This window comes from Xenopus laevis, chromosome 5L, assembly GCF_017654675.1.
Source record: "Xenopus laevis strain J_2021 chromosome 5L, Xenopus_laevis_v10.1, whole genome shotgun sequence".
Lineage (NCBI taxonomy): Eukaryota > Metazoa > Chordata > Amphibia > Anura > Pipidae > Xenopus > Xenopus laevis.
In genome coordinates, this window is record NC_054379.1 from 64053999 (window position 1) to 64072939 (window position 18941).

Sequence of the window (18941 nt, forward strand, 5' to 3'; positions counted from 1 at the left end):
ACATTGGTTGCTAAGGGACCCGGCCGGGTCAACGGAAGGAACGCACCACCAGCTTGCAGGATTGGTGAACTACAGGTGTGCGGTAGGATAATTACATTGTAATTGAAGTTACAAAAGGCAGAAAATAAAACACACACATGGCTTATAGCCACAACCATACCTCCCAACATTTGAAAAATATAAAGAGAAAGAAAAAGTGCTGGTGCGCACAACAAGGCAAATCTTTTCACCATGCCCATTTTATGGCCACATCCCCTAAATACCACATACATTTTACAAAATTTGGCAGGTTATGGAAAGTTAACATGGGGGAAAGTTAATTTGTGGGTTTTAGGGTCAGGTTTTTTATGTTAAATAGCTACAATTGTATCTTTGCTTATCTTAAATTGTTACAAGTGTATCTATGTGCAGCTGCTGAGTATTATGGGCTTTCTGCCAAAAGCCTCTTTAATTAGATTTCAGAAACATTGTATCTTTTTCTGGCTGTTTAGTGCAGGTGATCAAAGAGAAACTGTGGGTTGAGCTGTCAAAGTCGGGACTGGTCCGGGAAAAACTGGGCAGTTGGGACGTATGACAACAACCAAGAACAGTTCCCAGCAACCCATTCTTATTCCCACCATAGTCCTCTTCAGGGCCGGAACTATGGGTAGGCCGCAGAGGCGCCTTGCCTAGAGCATAACGATGGGGAAGTGCAGGGCAAGTACTTCTGCCTACAGATAGTGCAGTCTCTTGCATCCCCTGGCTTGTCATGCAAATGCATGGGGACATCTCAGAAGGGAGCGCTACTCACCACATGCTCCTGTGCGTGCTGTTTAACGAGCATGCAAGCTGTTTAATGAGTGTGCACATTGTGGGGACGAGGTGACCAATTGGGCTGCCTAAGGCACGCAGCCGGCTTGGCCAGCCTCTGATCCACTTACATTTATTATTTAAGTTTTGTGTGACTAGGGCCATAAAGGGGTTGTTCACCTTTGAGATAACTTTAAGTATGATGTAGAGAGTTATAATCTGAGAAAATCTGTAATTGGTTTTCATTTTTTATTATTGAAGGTTTTTGAGTTATTTAGCTTTTTATTCAGCAGCTCTTCAATGTGCATTCTAACCAATCTGGTAACTAGGGTCCAAATTAACCTACCAACCATGCATTGATTTGAATGAGAGCCTGGGATATGAATAGGAGAGGCTTGACTAGAAGGATCAGTAATATAAAGTTACAATAACAAAACATTACAGAGCATTTGTTTTTTTAGAAGGGGACAGCAAAGCCCATTTGAAAGCTGCAAAGAGTCATAAGAAAAAGGCAAATAACTATAAAACTATAAAAAATAAATAATGAAAACCAATTGAAAAGTTGCTTAGAATTAGCCGTTCTATAACAGAATAAAGGTTACCTTAAAGCCATCTCTTGTTGGCCCTTGTTCAACACTGTATATCATTGTGAAACTGTCTAATTGGAAAAGATAAGGGAAAACCTAAGATAAATAAATGCAAGGTTATTCACTTTTGCAAAAATAATATAAATGCAAGTTATACACTAAATGGCAGCGTGTTGGGAGTTTCCTTAAATGAGAAGGATCTAGGTTTTTTTGTAGATAACAAGTTGTCTAATTCTGGGCAGTGTCATTCTGTAGCTACTAAAGCAAATAAAGTTCTGTCTTGCATAAAAAAGGGCATTAACTCAAGGGATGAAAACATAATTACGCCTTTTTATAGGTCCCTGGTCAGGCCAGAGACGTGCATCTAAACTGGTTAGGGGGATGGAAGACTTAAATTATGAGGGTAGTTTGTCAAGGTTGTAGTTGTTTTCTCTGGAAAAAAAGGCGCTTGCGAGGGGACATGATTACACTTTACAAGTACATTAGAGGACATTATAGACAAATAGCAAGGGACCTTTTTACCCATAAAGTGGATCACCGTACTAGAGACCACTCCTTTAGACTAGAAGATAAGAACTTTCATTTGAAGCAACGTAGGTGGTTCTTCACAGTCAGGACAGTGAGATTGTGGAATGCACTGCCGGGTGATGTGATGGCTGATTCAGTTAATGCCTTTAAGAATGGCTTGGATGATTTTTTGGACAGACATAATATCAAAGGTTATTGTGATACTAAACTCTATAGTTAGTAAAGGTATGGGTATATATAATTTATGTGAAAGTATGGAGGGGTGTGTATGGATGCTGGGTTTTCATTTGGAGGGGTTGAACTTGATGGACTTTGTCTTTTTTCAACCCGATTTAACTATGTAACTATGTATTTAGTAGATTCATATTGAAAGGAGGTGGGATGTATAAATTTACTATAATAAAGGGGAAATTAGCTGAGTAGGTGGAGTGATAAGCCTGACCTACCCAATGCCTCTTTAATGCTAGTATTTTTTGGCCCATCAGGTGAGTTTCCTAAAGCAGGAGCAAGGATGGAGGATGGCTTTTAACATAGTTAAACATTTGCGCTCTCTTAAATTTATCATTTAATCCCCAGAGGTTATAGGAAGTTAGCGTAATATCAGCCAGATATAGGGAGTGGTGGAGGGTTTTGTAGTCTTATATGAGGAATAAGAATAAGCATGTAAAAATTCATCTGTGACACTATTATAGTAAGGACTGCACAGTGTATCAATAAACAATGCATTAGATTGTGGCATATTAACATTACAAAGACAGGGGCCCAGGGAATGTGCGCTGATTAATTCCGCCAAATCAGTAGCACTTCCATTATACTTTAATACATTTTTACTTAGCCTTAGGTGTGCTCCCACAAACCCCCTTTTGTATTTGAAATGTTGCCTGAAGCTGTGGCTAAGCGTCATGTGCTTTGTAGCATCCCCCATGCCTACCCCATTTAAATAAGGGTGGCCCCATGTTTTTAACTGCACCAAGTAATACTTTTGAACCTATTCACACTCACTACACCTATTACTATACTTAATTTAGTTTGTCCTTTACTTATGTAGGGACCCATAGGTTTTAATATGTTCTTATGTAGTGATGGGCGAATAAAATTCGCCTGGCACGGATTTGCGGTGAATTCCCGCGTTTCGCTGCCAGCGAATAAAATTGCTCTATTTTTTTGTGAAAACGTTCGAATTTCACAAATTTTTTCGTGAACTTTCCAATTTCAAGATTTTTCACAAGTTTTTCGGTGAAGCGAAACGGGAGAGATCCACCCATCACTATTCCTATGGCTTTAAATCCCTACCCTTCTCCTTTACTGTTTGAGTATTTGCATAACCAGTAGTTATTGGTCAAAGGGTGTAATGACCACTTCCTGCCACACTTCAATATAGTGTGTGGAAAGGGGTGGATCCAGGGTTGAATTGGGGGGCCCGGGGCCCACCGGGGCTGCTGTCCCACCGAGCTGCTGTCCAGGGCCCCCTCCGGACCCCTCTGTTGCACCACTGCTAGGGTTGCACGCCACTGCGTATGCGAACCCCCCCTCCGCGTCACCCAGTATGCGCGATTATGCGCCGGTGCATACCTAGTTTTACAAGCGGCGCAGCAGGAAGCAACTTTAAAAATCACGGATCTGGGTCGGCGGCGGGGCTCACCGGGTTTTTTTCCCGGTGTCCAACCAGCCCAGTCCAACACTGGGTGGATCTTCCTCTTTTCTTCTGGTGTCCTTCCAGCTAGGTTGTTCCCATTGAGCGTGGGTACACCAAGGCCCAGTAAAGCCACCGCCCTAAAGGGACAGCACCTTTAGTGTTTAAGTCAGGGGCCAGGACACCCCGTGAATGAGGTTAGCCAGCACAGGAAAGATTGTTTAATAGACTCTCTAGGAGAGTGAGATAGACAGCTTATATAGCAAGAGCAGTTGTGTGCTCCATGAAGGATCAGTAGCAGGGAGTAGCTTCCCACAAGGCTTCCTTGTATGCTTTTAGTGAAGGGACCACAGCAGAACATATCTGGCACATATCTGGCCAGTCCTACACTCAATTAACTTGCTGCTTTCAAAGTAGTACTTATGATTTTAAAAATTTGTGGTGTGCACAACTTTCCCTTGTTTGTTATAGTTCATACAGGAGCAGTGGCCAGCTCCATGTTGTACCCCCCTTCTTATATATCATCACCTGATCCACTTTCCAGGTGCTTGGTCAAAATGATATATAAATGGATTTGCAAAGGACCAGCACACTGTTTTTTCAAATATCCAAAGGATCCTCGATAAAGGCTCCAAGGCGGGCCGAAATGTTGGAGGCACTGTGATGTGAAAAATAAAAACACTTTGGATATTTGAAAAAACTGTGTGCTGGTCCTTTGCAAATCCGTTTATATACCTGTTTAAAAGGTAATGTAAGTCTTTTAAGTACATAGATGTGGTATATATATATATATATATATATATATATATATATATATATACACCACATCTATGTACTTAAAAGACTTACATTACCTTTTAAACAGATTATGAAGTACCAATTAAATGTACAGTACCAATTCAGTTATTAAACCCAAAGGGGCATATCATGTCTAGATGAAATATTAACCCCTATTTGAAATAGCTTTTTTTAAAAATTCAGAATATCACCTCCCCTTAAGGGGGAAACAATCCCCCCCCTACTAATAAAAATCACTACCCCCTACCCTACATAGTCAGTGCAGTGAAGCACACGGGCACCATCTTCCGGCTCTTTGGTCTTCTTACTTCCTTTCGGCAAATTCCGTCACTTTCAGCGAACGCGCAGTTGTCACGAACCGGAAGTCTGCTCCAACTGCCTATGCGCCAATACTCTGCTCACTTCCCGAAGAAGACAGAAGATGGCACCCGTGAGCTCCACTGTGTTGACTCTGCAAGGAGAGTTAAAGGGATACTGTCATGGGAAAAAACATGTTTTTCACAATGAATCAGTTAATAGTGCTGCTCCAGCACAATTCTGCACTGAAATCCATTTCTCAAAAGAGCAAACAGATTTTTTTATATTCAATTTTGATAGGATAGTGGGTAGCGATTTTTAATAGCATGGGGTTTAGTTGTCCTTTAACGTCTCCTTCCCTTTAATACCATCTAGTGATGCACACTTCCCTCAAAACTACTACTGCAATGAACATAATGCTCATAAAAACTGTGTCCCTGCATCTGATGACTTAGCTTTTTTTTCATCATACCTGTAAGTTCACCTATTAAGTTAAAGAGATATTGATATCATAATTAAACCTTTTTTTTACATCTATCATAATATTGTCTTTGCATGTTATTTATAATTTTGCTATAAAAGTATTTGCAGATTCTTTAACAGTATTCATCTGATCCTCATGTTCCTCAGTGAGGGTGCTGACATATTTGAGCTTCAGCAGTCTGTTAGCCATAGAAACTCTGACTCTGACATGTAGACATGAAACTCTGAGCATTAGAAACTGGCATGTTGAGAAGGGACAGTCAGGTCAGATTTAGTAACAATTACTTTCAAAAGCAGCCCTATGAGTGAAAAGGGGCAGTATCACTTTAACACAGGATTGCAGGAGCAGGCTGAAACACTGCGTAATGCCAAGTGTGGGCAGCAGCAGCTTCAATAAACTACTGCACATGCCCACACCTCATCTACAGATTTGCATAACATCCCACCCATCGGTTTGTCAAGGCTACACCTTTTTCTAGTTACACAGTGGCAGCTTCACCATGGGAGCGAGAAGATCACATATTTACTGAACATACTTACTTTTTTGGATTTGCTTCTCTCATAGTGGCTGGGAGAGAGAGAAACCAGGGGGGGGGGTGTAGTGCTTGCCTTGCTTTGTTCACAAAGGATTCTCTGATAGCATGGGCAGGGCCGGACTGGGAGTAAAAAGCAGCCCGGGCAAAAAAAACTAAGCAGCCCACATGTAAATGTGTGATGATCTTGTACACACATACAAATATGTGCATATAGAGCTGGTTTCTCACTTAAGTGTAATTAATGTAAAATATGTAAAAGATTCTGCAGCCTTGTGCCTTTATATGGTCACAGAACAACCCCTCAGTGACTTCTAATATCCTTATCATTTACAGTAGGGGTACATTATCCCTTATAATACATGAGTGATACTCAAAGTTCCCTGTATAACTCAGACTGCAGCATTGTGCCTTTATATGGTCACAGAACAACCCCTCAGTGACTTCTAATATCCTTATCATTTACAGTAGGGGGTACATTATGCCTTATAATACATGAGTGATACTCACAGTTCCCTGTATAACTCAGCCTGCAGCCTTGTGTCTTTATATGGTCACAGAACAACCCCTCAGTGACTTCTAATATCCTTATATTACAGTAAAGCAACATTAGCACTATAGTGTAATTTTTAATTAATGGAATTAATTGAAATGTCTCAAGACCCGCCTCACAAAACACAAAAATTAGACTTTATCCAGGAGGAGCCATTATTTCCATTGCTATTAAAGGGGTGGTTCACCTTTAAGGTAACTTTCATTATGCTATAGAATGACTAATTCTAAGCAACTTTTTCAATTGTTTTTCATTATTTATTTTTTTAATAAATTTATAGTTATTTGTCTTTTTCTTCTGATTCTTTAGTTTTCAAATGGGTGTCGCTGACCCCTTCTAAAAAAACAAATACTCTGTAAGGCTACAAATGTATTGTTATTGCTACTTTTTATTGCTGATCCTTCTATTCAGACTCTCTCCTATTCATATTCCAGTCTCTTATTCAAATCAATGCATGGTTGCTAGGGGAATCTGGACCCTAGTTACCAGATTGCTTAAAATGCAAATTGAAGAGCTGCTGAACAAAAAGCTAAATAACTCAAAAACCACAAATAATAAAAAATGAAAACCAATTGGAAATTGCTTCAGAATATCACTTTCTACAGCATACGAAGTTATCGCAAAGGTGAACAACCCCTTTAAAGGTGTTGATATGCTATTATAAACTCTGCATGTAAGTGCGTATTTGTGCGTATTTGCTTCTCACTCATTGTACCTCATTAGGAGATTTGCCACTTGTCCTACATATAACTTCACCTCAGATGGGCCCCAGGACAGTCTCAGTTAATATGGGACTCGGTAAAGACCCTGTAATTTTCAGTAAGAGTAAGTAAGTCATGGGAAAGTCTAGCAGAGAAAACTGCAGACTTCTGTCAGGGCCTTTCTCCTTGGCCTTTTCACCTCCAGTAACTCTCCCCGAACTCAGTGTGGCACATTCCAGCCCAGCTGACTCTCATGTGCCCAGGGGAACATCATGCCATAATCCCTCACCTAGGCCCCACATAGCTTGTTGCTCACCCTCCATCCTGGCCGTTGCTTCTGCTTTAGGGAGTTACTTGGCTTGTGTCTTGGGTGAAGGGGACAGTCCCCAGTAGGATCAGCCGGAAAGAGGGCCTTGCTGTGCAGTCAGTAAAAGCCTGAGCTAAGCAGCATGTTACCCCTACCTCCAAGGGTCATGTGTATAGAGTGCCAGGGGCCATGAGGAACAATTTGATGGGATAGGAGGCAACAGGAGTGGGGCAGGCAGCAGACAGTGTGGTACATTATATATATAATGAGTGAAGCCACATGTGCTCCATTCTGGCTTTTGGAAACCAAGAAGCTAGACACACTGTCAGCTCTGGAAGAAAGGTGGGGTAGGGTTACATGAAAATCTTTTAATATATTCAATATAAAGATACAGTGAACACAGTATAGTACATTAAATAAATAACAGTTAGCATGGAATTTACAAAATGGTGTCTTCATAAATAAGAAACCATATTAAAATTTTTTAAATAGAACAGATTCTCTCTTAAAGTCCCCAGGGGGAGTGGGCCAGGCAGCACACAGTGGGGTACATTATATATAATAAGTGAAGCCCCAGTTTTCCTGCGCACTGTTTGTATCCTGGGCTGAGCTAGAAGATTATAGGTGTTGTGTGAGCTGCTAGAAGGGCACTGAGCAGTGGTGTAAAGAAGCCACCTGGTGACTCTGCAATGCGGAGGTGGTCTTGGGCATTGGACTGGCCTGCTCCCCCTTCAGGACTGGCCTGCTCCCCCTTCAGGACTGGCCTGCCCCCCTACAGGACTGGACTGCCCCCCTACAGGACTGGACTGCTCCCCCCTTCAGGACTGGCCTGCTCCCTCTTCAGGACTGGCCTGCCCCCCTACAGGACTGGATTGCCCCCCCCTACAGGACTGGACTGCCCCCCCCTACAGGACTGGACTGCCCCCCCTACAGGACTGGACTGCCCCCCCTACAGGACTGGCCTGCTCCCCCTTCAGGACTGGACTCCCCCCCCCCTACAGGACTGAACTGCCCCCCTACAGGACTGGACTGCCCCCCCCCCTACAGGACTGGACTGCCCCCCCCTACAGGACTGGACTGCCCCCCCCTACAGGACTGGACTGCTCCCCCTTCAGGACTGGACTGCCCCCCTACAGGACTGGACTGCCCCCCCTTCAGGACTGGCCTGCCCCCCCCTACAGGACTGGACTGCCCCCCCTACAGGACTGGACTGCCCCCCCCTACAGGACTGGCCTGCTCCCCCTTCAGGACTGGACTGCCCCCCCTACAGGACTGGACTGCCCTCCCTACAGGACTGGACTGCTCCCCCTTCAGGACTGGACTGACCCCCTACAGGACTGGACTGCCCCCCCTTCAGGACCGGACTGTCCCCCTAAAGGACCGGACTGCCCCCCTACAGGACCAGACTGCCCCACCCTACAGGACCGGACTGCCCCCACCCCAACGCAGGGCCCTTGATTACCTCACTGTGTACAACAGACAGTGTACTCCATGCTGAGCTGGGACATTCACACAGCAGGCAGCAGTAGCAGCGCGAGAGCCGAGGAGAGGAGTGGGAGGGCCAGAGCCAGGATGGGAGATAGGACGGAGGAGCGGTCCTAAAGCCCGTCGGATTTACTGAAAAAACTTCAGAGGCAATCACCACTTATTTCAGGTGAGAAGCGGCCCACTTAAACAAAATATCGAGCGGCCCCACGGGCAAATGCCCGAAGAGGCAGATTGCCAGTCCGGGCCTGAGCATGAGGGTAGGGTTGCCACCTTTTCTGGAAAGAAATACCGGCCTTCCTATATATTTATCTTTTTTTCCTATTAATAACATTGGTATCAACCTTCATCTTTACCGGCCAGGCTAGTAAAATACCGGCCAGGTGGCAACCCTACATGGGGGAGAGGAAGTGCCTTACTAATTTTGTTCAGTACAGATTCTCAGATAACTGCTGGAAGAAGGACCACTCTCCCATGTGACCTACACTGCCTGCAGAAAAAATGCTCCTTCCTCTAGCAAAGGTCTTGAGATGCTTCCAAGTGGATTGAGCATATTCAAGTATGTTTAAAACTGTGTGTTTAGCTTTTTAGATACATATTCTCCCCCAGACATGGTTTGTTATGTTTGGGGAATGTTAGTTGTTTTAGGGGTAGTAATCCACAAAGGTAAACCAAAGGTCTGATCATTTTGCAAACGTATTTTAATTTGCAAGTACACTGGATCACATATACCACATAGAAGGATTGACAATTATAGCATGATTTCACTTTATATGTAAACCCCCTATCACTATTAACCCCCTGCATTCTCCCTAAATATATACAACTGACACACCAACTACATATTAACATGTCAGTTACTTGTCCCATACAATTTGCTTCACTTTTTAATTTGGTGCCACAATTTTTTTTCACATTATTTATACTTTTGTAAACTATCCAGGGTTTCTTTAGGAGTTTGCAATGTTATCTTATGATCGTATTCACTCTTGCTATTCCCATCATTTACTATGATAATAAACTAAAGGTACTGCATTTAGTGATTTCCAAAAGCTGCTATTTTTGGGGGTTAGTAAGCCCTGCTTTAGAGATGCGACTAACATTAGCATGAAAGAATAAGAACAGCACTCACATATATAATTTAGGCTCCTTGCCCTTTATTTCAAGCCACAGTTTGACTTGTGTAGTGAATTCAACATTGTGTGGGAAGTAGAGTACATTTTTGATGTACCTCCCAAATGCACTACATTAAGGGGGCACTACATTCATGATACATTGATGACTGAGGAAATACATAAAGATTTTTTAAAATGTATTAATGTAAGTTCTGAAAGTTTAGATTTTAATATTGAATATAATAAAAGACATATTTTAATCTAATAATTGTCAAATATCCTATGTGGTATATGTGATCCAGTCAACCTGCAAATTAAATATGTTAAAATGACAGACTGTTAACTTTAAGAACAGAACATGATAAAGAAAGTCATTGCTAGATGTAGGAACAAGTTTATCTCAGCATTATGTTCAGTGTCACAATGGCAGATTTCTTAGGAAGCCAATTTACATCAATATATGGTATTAAAAGGAAGGAGAAGCTATGGAGAGGTGATATTCAGAAAAAGCTAATCTGGTTAGAACAGTGTTTAATATTTAATCTACACATGATATACCTCTTTGGGGAGAATTATTTTATTGAATTGGTATCCTTCTTAAAATCTATAATCTTTTTCAAAGAGTCATTTTAGAATATAGATGTGGTGAATGAGCGCTGAAGTCCAAACAGGAAGTAATTTAAATTGGTGTATGCATGTAAGATTTTTGCAGAACTTTTTGTAGGAACTTACTTCAAAAGGGTTTGTGTTACAGCATGACACGCACACTGAAAAAATACAAACAGCCATCTAGGAAATTGATTTTGAGGCACACGCTTTGATACCAGTGGCGTCACTAACAATGGACAGGTCTAGGGTCCGATTGGGGGGGGTCTAGGCCCCAACAGGCCCCAACCATAAGGGCCCACTTCTCTGACCCCCATGGCAAACTCTTCTGTACATGCACCATACCCAATGTGAAAGTTCGCTCACCCTCCACGGATTCCACCCCCACCCGTGCTTCACAAATCTATGGAACTGGAGTGCTGGTTCTGAGTATATACAGTACAGATGAGAGCTGTCCATTGTGGATTCACCCACGATCTAACGCAGACCTGCCCTCCTTTTGCTAGCACTGGGCCCTCTAGGAATTACGGCCCTGAATGAGATGCCATGTGAGATGATGAAAACCTTGCCTCAGGCTGTCGGTTACCAGGGTTGGCAAAAAGCTGTCTCTGGTAACTTTAAGAACAACATCTCCATTTTTTGAAAACAGAAATTTGGCACTTTTTTAGACAGAGTAGAACTGTCACCATCACTCTTACGCATTTACTAATTTTTGACGATTTCTGAAAGAAAGATTTGCAGGCAAGAATCTGATGCACACATGCAGAGCGATATGCCCATGCACAGAACCTTTTCTGTGGCTTCAGGAGAGGTTGTGTGTTTGTGATTGATATCACTTCTGCTGACACTACCAACCCTGAAAATTTCGAGAGGCAAGCTGGTACTTGCTGATCGTCCCCCAGTGCCAGATTTTGTCAAGTTGACAGCATGTGGTTTTTACTTTTGAAACAATGTAGTAGGAGCCACCTGATTACTAGACCAACCAAGGCTGCTTCTGCCATGAGGCAAGCTGAGAACCTAGCCTCAGGGGGCATAGAGGACCAGTTACCATGGACAGCAAATAGCCCCCTCTGATAACTTTAAGAGCCAAATTTCCGCTTTTCATTACGGAGATTAGACTCTGCTAGTGCAGCGAGTGCAATAGCGCTCACTACGCTAGCGATGGGGGGGCCCCCTGGACCGACTCCGACGCTACTCCTCAGACGGCAGCAGCCCCTGAATCACTGCTGAGGCCAGCACGCATGTCTGATAGCTGTCAGTTTTAGTTGCAATTATATTTAAAAATAACAAATTATAAATAAATGCAGAGTTGTCAACTTTTCATATGTAGGCACCGGGGCATGTGCCAAAATTTTTCTGGGTTTGTGACCAGTGGCATAATCGCACCCTAGCCCCGAAATGACAGTTCTGTACATGTATACTGGATATTTACTTTAATAATTTTATTCTTGAGGTTTACCTTCCCTTTTTTATAGTTATTGGGGATGAAATGAATTTGTGTTTGACATAAATGTAATAAGTATATAAAAACTGAATTTTTCTGGAACGTCACAAATTTTGCAAATAAGCTGGGCAGCCCAGTGTACCCTGTACACAGCACAGCTATACTTTCTTCCTCTAAATCTAACAAGCAGCTTTGCCGTATAACACAAATAGGAAAAAAAAGGGGGAGGGTCTTTGGATGCAGCCATCTCCAAGACAGGAAGGGGAAGATCTAGTTGACGTCCTTGGGTGCGAGGTTAGAATCACAAGGAAGAATGCATGGGGAAGTGTGTGGTTTGTGACGTCGAGACAAAGTGAAAAACTGACAGTGGGTGGGACAGAGCCAGCAGAATCAAAACAAGGAGACACGCCTTCTAATCCTGCTTAGAAGCACAACTGCCCTGAGTACCTCGAGCAAAGGCAGACAGCATACACACTTGATCTAAAACTTCATTTGCTGTGAGGTCTGCTTCTTTGAAGAGCCCGTCAAGCTTAACATTCTCTCCCACCCAGTCTTTTTCCTGAGCACCATGCAGGCCAGTGGTTTGAGCAGCTGAAGTCAATGTGCCATGCCTAACGTAAAAACGAATAAGGGTAAGAAGAATAAACGGGCTAACAGCAGTGGCGATGAACAGGAAAATGGAGCTGTTGCATCTGCAGGTGCAACAGGAGGAGGCCTGGGAGCAGCTAGTGGAGGAGCAGGGGCACAAGCATTAATAAATGCATCGTCGGCTGCCTTTTCTCATGCATCAGCTGCGCCTTCATGTGAGAGCAAGAATGGTAAGGTTGCTCAGGATTTACTTAGAGTTTCACGAGGGCGTTACTGCTGCAGCCACCAACTTGTATTTCTGCTGCCTCAATGCAACATTTAAAAATAAAATCCCTGGGACACCATTCTCCTGGGTGGGCCAATGCAGAATGTGGGAATTGCCACTAACGGTTAACACACATCGGAGTCAACTGCTTGACCCAGTTTCTGTGCGACTATATCTGTATAGTAATTGCACTAAAAACCTAAACTGATCCTAGGCGTTCCCAGGTAGCGTGGCTAGCCATTGGCAGAACAATTGTTAATGCAGCCAATTGGGGGGGGGGGGTCTGTCTGGTCTCACAGGTTAGTTTGGTTTATAATAAATAACCTGCAGACTGTTGCATGCTCCAGTGTGAATTGTTAATCATAACCACTGTACATACCATATGATTTTTAACTTTTTTTTTTAAAGGGGTGGCTCACATTCATATAAATGCAGTTATTCTAGCAGATGAAGTCATTTTAATCATAAATGCAAACGTCAGCATTTCTCCCTATGACAGTAGATAATAGAGGCACCTGGGGAGGGGGTTGTCTACCCCTTTTGACACAGGATCGCAGCTTTAACAACTACTGCGCATGCACACACCTCATATACAGATTTGCATAACTTTCCATCCATTGGTTTATCAAGGCTACACCTCTTTCTAGTTAGAGAGTGGCAGCTTCACTACGGAAAAAGGCGTGTGCACACGTTTACTGAGAGTCAAACTTTGTGTAGATTGTCAAGCTTAATTTGTTTAGATTGGCTTCTCTCATAGGTCTGGGAGAGAGAGAAACAGAGGGAGGAGGGGAAGTGTCTGTCTTGCTTTGTTCACAAGGGATTCTCAGATAGCGTCTAGGAGAGGGAGTGCCTAGCTAACTAGTTCAGTACAGCTTCTCTGATAACTGCTGGGAGAGGGAGGGGCAGCAGCTGGAGTTATCAAACAAGAACTTACCCCCTACAGTGCCATTACTTTGCTTGAGTGCAAGTTAAAAAGCTGCTATACTTTTTTTGTTTGTGTATTAGTTAATGCTAACTTATCCAAACTCAGTGGATCAATAAGCATAGTTACATAGTTAAATTGGGTTGAAAAAAGTCCATCAAGTTCAACCTCTCCAAATGAAAACCCAGCATCCATACACACACCCCTCCCTACTTTTAATTAAATTCTATATACCCATACCTATACTAACTATAGAGCTTAGTATCACAATAGCCTTTGATATTATGTCTGTCCAAAAAAAATCATCCAAGCCATTCTTAAGGCATTAACTGAATCAGCCATCACAACATCACCCGGCAGTGCATTCCACAACCTCACTGTCCTGACTGTGAAGAACCCCCTACGTTGCTTCAAATGAAAGTTCTTTTCTTCTAGTCTAAAGGGGTGGCCTCTGGTACGGTCATCCTCTTTATGGGTAAAAAGGTCCCCTGCCATTTGTCTATAATGTCCTCTAATGTACTTGTAAAGTGTAATCATGTCCCCTCGCAAGCGCCTTTTTTTCCCAGAGAAAACAACCCCAACCTTGACAGTCTACCCTCATAATTTAAGTCTTCCGTCCCTCTAACCAATTTAGTTGCACGTCTCTGCACTCTCTCCAGCTCATTTATATCCCTCTTAAGGACTGGAGTCCAAAACTGCACTGCATACTCCAGATGAGGCCTTACCAGGGACCTATAAAGAGGCATAATTATGTTTTCATCCCTTGAGCTAATGCCCTTTTTTATGCAAGACAGAACTTTATTGCTTTAGTAGCCACAGAATGACACTGCCCAGAATTAGACAACGTTTTATCTACAAAGACAAATGCTACTCCCTCTGGCAAAAGTCCTGAGATGCTCCAAATGCATATTTAAGAATGTTTAAAAATGTGTGCTTAGCTTTTTAGTTGTTTAAAACTGTGTGATTAGTTTTTTAGATACATATTCACCCCAGACCCTGTGTGTTATGCTTGGGGGAATGTTATTAGTAGTGATCCACAAAGCTGAACAACCCCTTTAAGCTAGGGCCAGACGATCCTTAATAAAGGGGATTCTATCTAGGTGGAGAATCCGATGTCCTGCTGCTCCCCTTGGCTTACTTGGCAAAATGTTGCGTTTCGGCACCAAATCTGCCTACACCTGAGTAGAAATAATGCTTCCAATGAAGGCAGACTAGGAGCAGAAAAAAAGTCTGAAAAAACTTTTGGCACTGGTAGGTTTGCCACCTCACCCCTTTAAAACCAAATATGGAATGCACAGCCTGCATGGCTAATTAGCAAATTCATTTCTAATTGGCCATGCAGTCTGTGTATTCCATATGTGTTCGGTTTTAAATGGGTGAGGTGGTAACCCTAGGACCTAAAAATCTCCTGTCAATTACAACAGCTTACAATAAGAAATGATTATGTGAACTACATGCCTGTCAAAGGAAACAAAATATCAAAACAAAAAACAGGGCTGATTTCCAGTAGTGATGTGTGGGCCAGGCTTTTCCCGACCCGCGCCAACCGCCCTCCCACCACCTGAGCCCACCCGAGCCCGACTTCCAGGTCTCCTTTATAGACCCGCCAATGACATTATAAAAGGGCCGTGGCCAGAGGCGTGTGTCGGGAAAAAAACCTCAAGTTTGGAAGTTCGCCGGAAAGGAGCGTGCGAGGTCGACCCGCACATCACTAGTTTCCAGGGAGTGAATTTTTTTAAAAACAAATATTTTAAATCAATTACTGGAAATAAGTAACAGTTATTAACTATGCAGCAAGTAAACATTAAAGAATTCTTACACCATACTTTATACCCTTTGTGCAGAAATTTTAGTCTGGAATACTCAACCTACTTCCAAGCCAAAAACTGTTGGGGGATACGAGTAAATGACCATCAACATCTGAAAAGCATTCACCCCTTTGCCAGAGAGGTTAACATATGTAACTTGGAGAGGGGTCAGGTGTATTGGAGAAAAAGAACATAACTTGTTATTTTTGGCTGTTCTATGCAAAAAAAAACCCAAACAATATTTGAGATTTTTAAATGAGCTTACAACAGCTATGAATGCTTTAATAAAAAATAGAAATTAGATTTCATGTTTAATTTGAAAAGGACTTTTATTATACAGCTCTTTGTGTCTGGGTGACAGGTCCACTTTAATGACCTGGAAGTGGGCCGGCCTTGATAGTACTGTTTCTAATTGTGCAGGACTATGTTTCATGTGCAGGGTGATGCCACTTTTCAGAGTGGTTTGACTAAATTGGAAAACTGGGCAGCAAATGCCCATGGAAAATGGCTTTCAATGTTGATAAATAAATACAAGGTCATGTACTTTGGTAAAAATAATATAAATGCAAGTTATAGATGAAACAGTAGTGTGTTGGAATATCCTTAATAAAATAGGATCTGGGGATTTTTGTAACAAGACCAGTGTCTTATTCCAGGTAGTGTCATTATGTGGCTACTAAAATAAACACTGTAATACAAGGGTTGAAAACCTATTATTGCCTCTTTATAGATCCCTGATAAGGCCTCCCCCTGAAGGCCTCCACTTGAGTGTACAGTACAGTTTTGGGGGCCAGTCCTTAAAGGGATACTGTCATGGGGAAAAAAAAATTTACAAAATGAATCAGTTAATAGTGCTGCTCCAGCAGAATTCTGCACTGAAATCCATTTCTCAAAAGATCAAACAGATTTTTTTATATTCAATTTTGAAATCTGACATGGGGCTAGACATTTTGTCAATTTCCCAGCTGCCCCTGGTCATGTGACTTGTGCCTGCACTTTAGGAGAGAAATGCTTTCTGGCAGGCTGCTGTTTTCCCTTCTCAATGTAACTGAATGTGTCTCAGTGGGACATGGGTTTTTACTATTGAGTGTTGTTCTTAGATCAACCAGGCAGCTGTTATCTTGTGTTAGGGAGCTGTTATCTGGTTACCTTCCCATTGTTCTTTTGTTTGGCTGCTGGGGGGAAAAGGGAGGGGGACGATATCACTCCAACTTGCAGTACAGCAGTAAAGAGTGATTGAAGTTTATCAGAGCACAAGTCACATGACTTGGGGCAGCTGGGAAATTGACAAAATGTCTAGCCCCATGTCAGATTTCAAAATTGTATATAAAAAAATCTGTTTGCTCTTTTGAGAAATGGATTTCAGTGCAGAATTCTGCTGGAGCAGCACTATTAACTGATTCATTTTGAAAAAAATGTTTTTTCCCATGACAGTATCCCTTTAAGAAGTATATTAATGAACTGGGGAGAGTGCAGATATGTGCATCTAAACTGGTTAGACTGTCATGGCTGGGGTCTCTGGAAAAGAGATGCAAGGGGACATGATTACTCTTGAAAAGTACATTAGGGGCATTATGAAGAGATAGCTGGTAATCTTTTTTTTTTTTTTTTTCCCCATAAAAAGGTTCAATACACCAGAGGCTACCCCCTTTAGACTAGAGTAACTGTACTTTCATTTAAAGCAGCATTGGTGGTCCTTCACAGTGAGGTCAGTGAGGTTGTGAAATGCCCTGCCAGATGATGTTGTGATGGCAGATTCTATTAAAGGAAAACTATACACCGAAAATGAATACTTAAGCAACCGATAGTTGACATCAAATTAAGTGGCATATTAAAGACTCTTACCAAACTGGTACTCTGCTACCTCAGAGATCATCTGACCACAAATACTACAACTCTAAGGGGTAGATTTATCAAGGGTCGAATTTTTTAATTCAAAAAGACCAACCAAAATTAAATCTAAGTTTTTTTGGGTTTTTTTTGGCTGAATAGGTCTGTTTTCGAATTGTACAAATGGAAGTAATGGCGCATTCGGTCGTATTCGATTAAAAGTTATTCCAAAAAAAACCGTTGATTTTTGAAAGTCCACCAATTGACTCCAAATAGGTTCTAGGAGGTCCCCCATAGGCTAAAACAGCAATTTGGCAGGTTTTAGATGGCAAATGGTCAAAGTTGAATTTTTAAAGAGACAGTACATGATAAATTTAGAAATTCCAATTTTCAAATTTTTTTCAAATACGAATCGAATTTGGACTATTCCCTAGTCGAAGTACACAAAAAAAAGCTCGAAATGAAATTTTTTATAAATTCTAATTTTCACTTTGACCCTTAATAAATCTGCCCTTAACTGTTACAAGAAGAAGTGTGGACGCAAAATCAGAATTTTGTCTGTTAATTGGTTCTTGTGACCTAACCTGTATGGTTTCTTTGGTTTGTTTGTTTGCACTGTGAATCCTAGGATTCCAGGGGGGCGGCCCTTATTTTTTAAAATGGCAATTTTCTATTTATGAATACCCAATGGCACATACTACTAAAAAAGTATGTTATTATGAAAATGGTTTATTTACATGAATCAGGCTTTTACTTTTGAGCTGTTTTATGAAATTTATTTTTATAGAGACCTACATTGTTTGGGGGGTATAGCCCCTGGAACTAGTCCCTGGATCAACTTGTACAATGAGCTATCTTTTATTTCCTCGCTTGTTTAAGAAGCCACCCAACCTTTAAAGCTATCTAATGTTTCAGCCAGTACGACTGATTCGGGGAGAGAATTCCACATCTTCACAGCTCTCACTGTAGAAAAGCCCTTCTAAATATTTAGCCTCCTTTCTGCTAATTGGAATGGGTGCCCATGTGTCAGCTGGAATGACCTACTGGTAAATAAAGCATGAGAGCCTAGGATACACTAAATCCACTATTTCAGGATTCGGCTGAATCCTTTGTGAAGTTTTCGACTGAATACCAAACTGAATCCTAATTCACATGTAAATTAGGGTGGAAAGAGAAACCTGCATGTGGTGCTTAGTTAAAGGGGACCCGTCACACAAAAAAATTATTTAAAATACTATTTTATCAGATTAGTCAAGGAAAATGAACTTTAACTACACTATATAAATTATTTGAATCTTGTTTCCTTCAGTCTGGGATTTCAAAATTATAGCAAGCAGGCAGGAGCCATTTTGTGGACATTGTTATTAAGACAAGTCTTATATCATCTCAGAATCTTGTTTGTGCACCAGAATAGGGGACCAATGTCCATCCCCATGCCCTGACCACACAGTTATATGGTAAAAAGAACTGGGGGAATGTGTGGAGACCAGTGACATCTAAGAAGTGCTGAATTGAAAGTGAAAGTAATTGTCTGCCCCGCCTCTATGCCACGGGCATAGAGGAGGGGCAGACAATATTTGATTGACAGCTGAGATTTTTAAATGAGCTTACAACAGCTATGAATGCTTAAATAAAAAATAGAAATTGGATTTCATGTTTAATTTGAAAA

At 41.8% G+C, this 18941-nt stretch overlaps 1 protein-coding gene across 4 annotated transcripts in view; it reads left to right on the top strand.

Moving 5' to 3' along the window:
• Positions 1-11809: 11809 nt before the first annotated feature.
• Positions 11810-18941, top strand: part of heca.L (hdc homolog, cell cycle regulator L homeolog) — a 59100-nt gene continuing 51968 nt past the window's right edge. For 2 of the 4 annotated variants that reach the window (XM_041562163.1, XM_041562164.1), the window contains exon 1: positions 11810-12677. In XM_041562163.1, coding sequence (XP_041418097.1) covers positions 12467-12677 — 211 coding nt within the window. In that variant the 5' untranslated portion in view covers positions 11810-12466. 4 annotated transcript variants of the gene reach the window in all.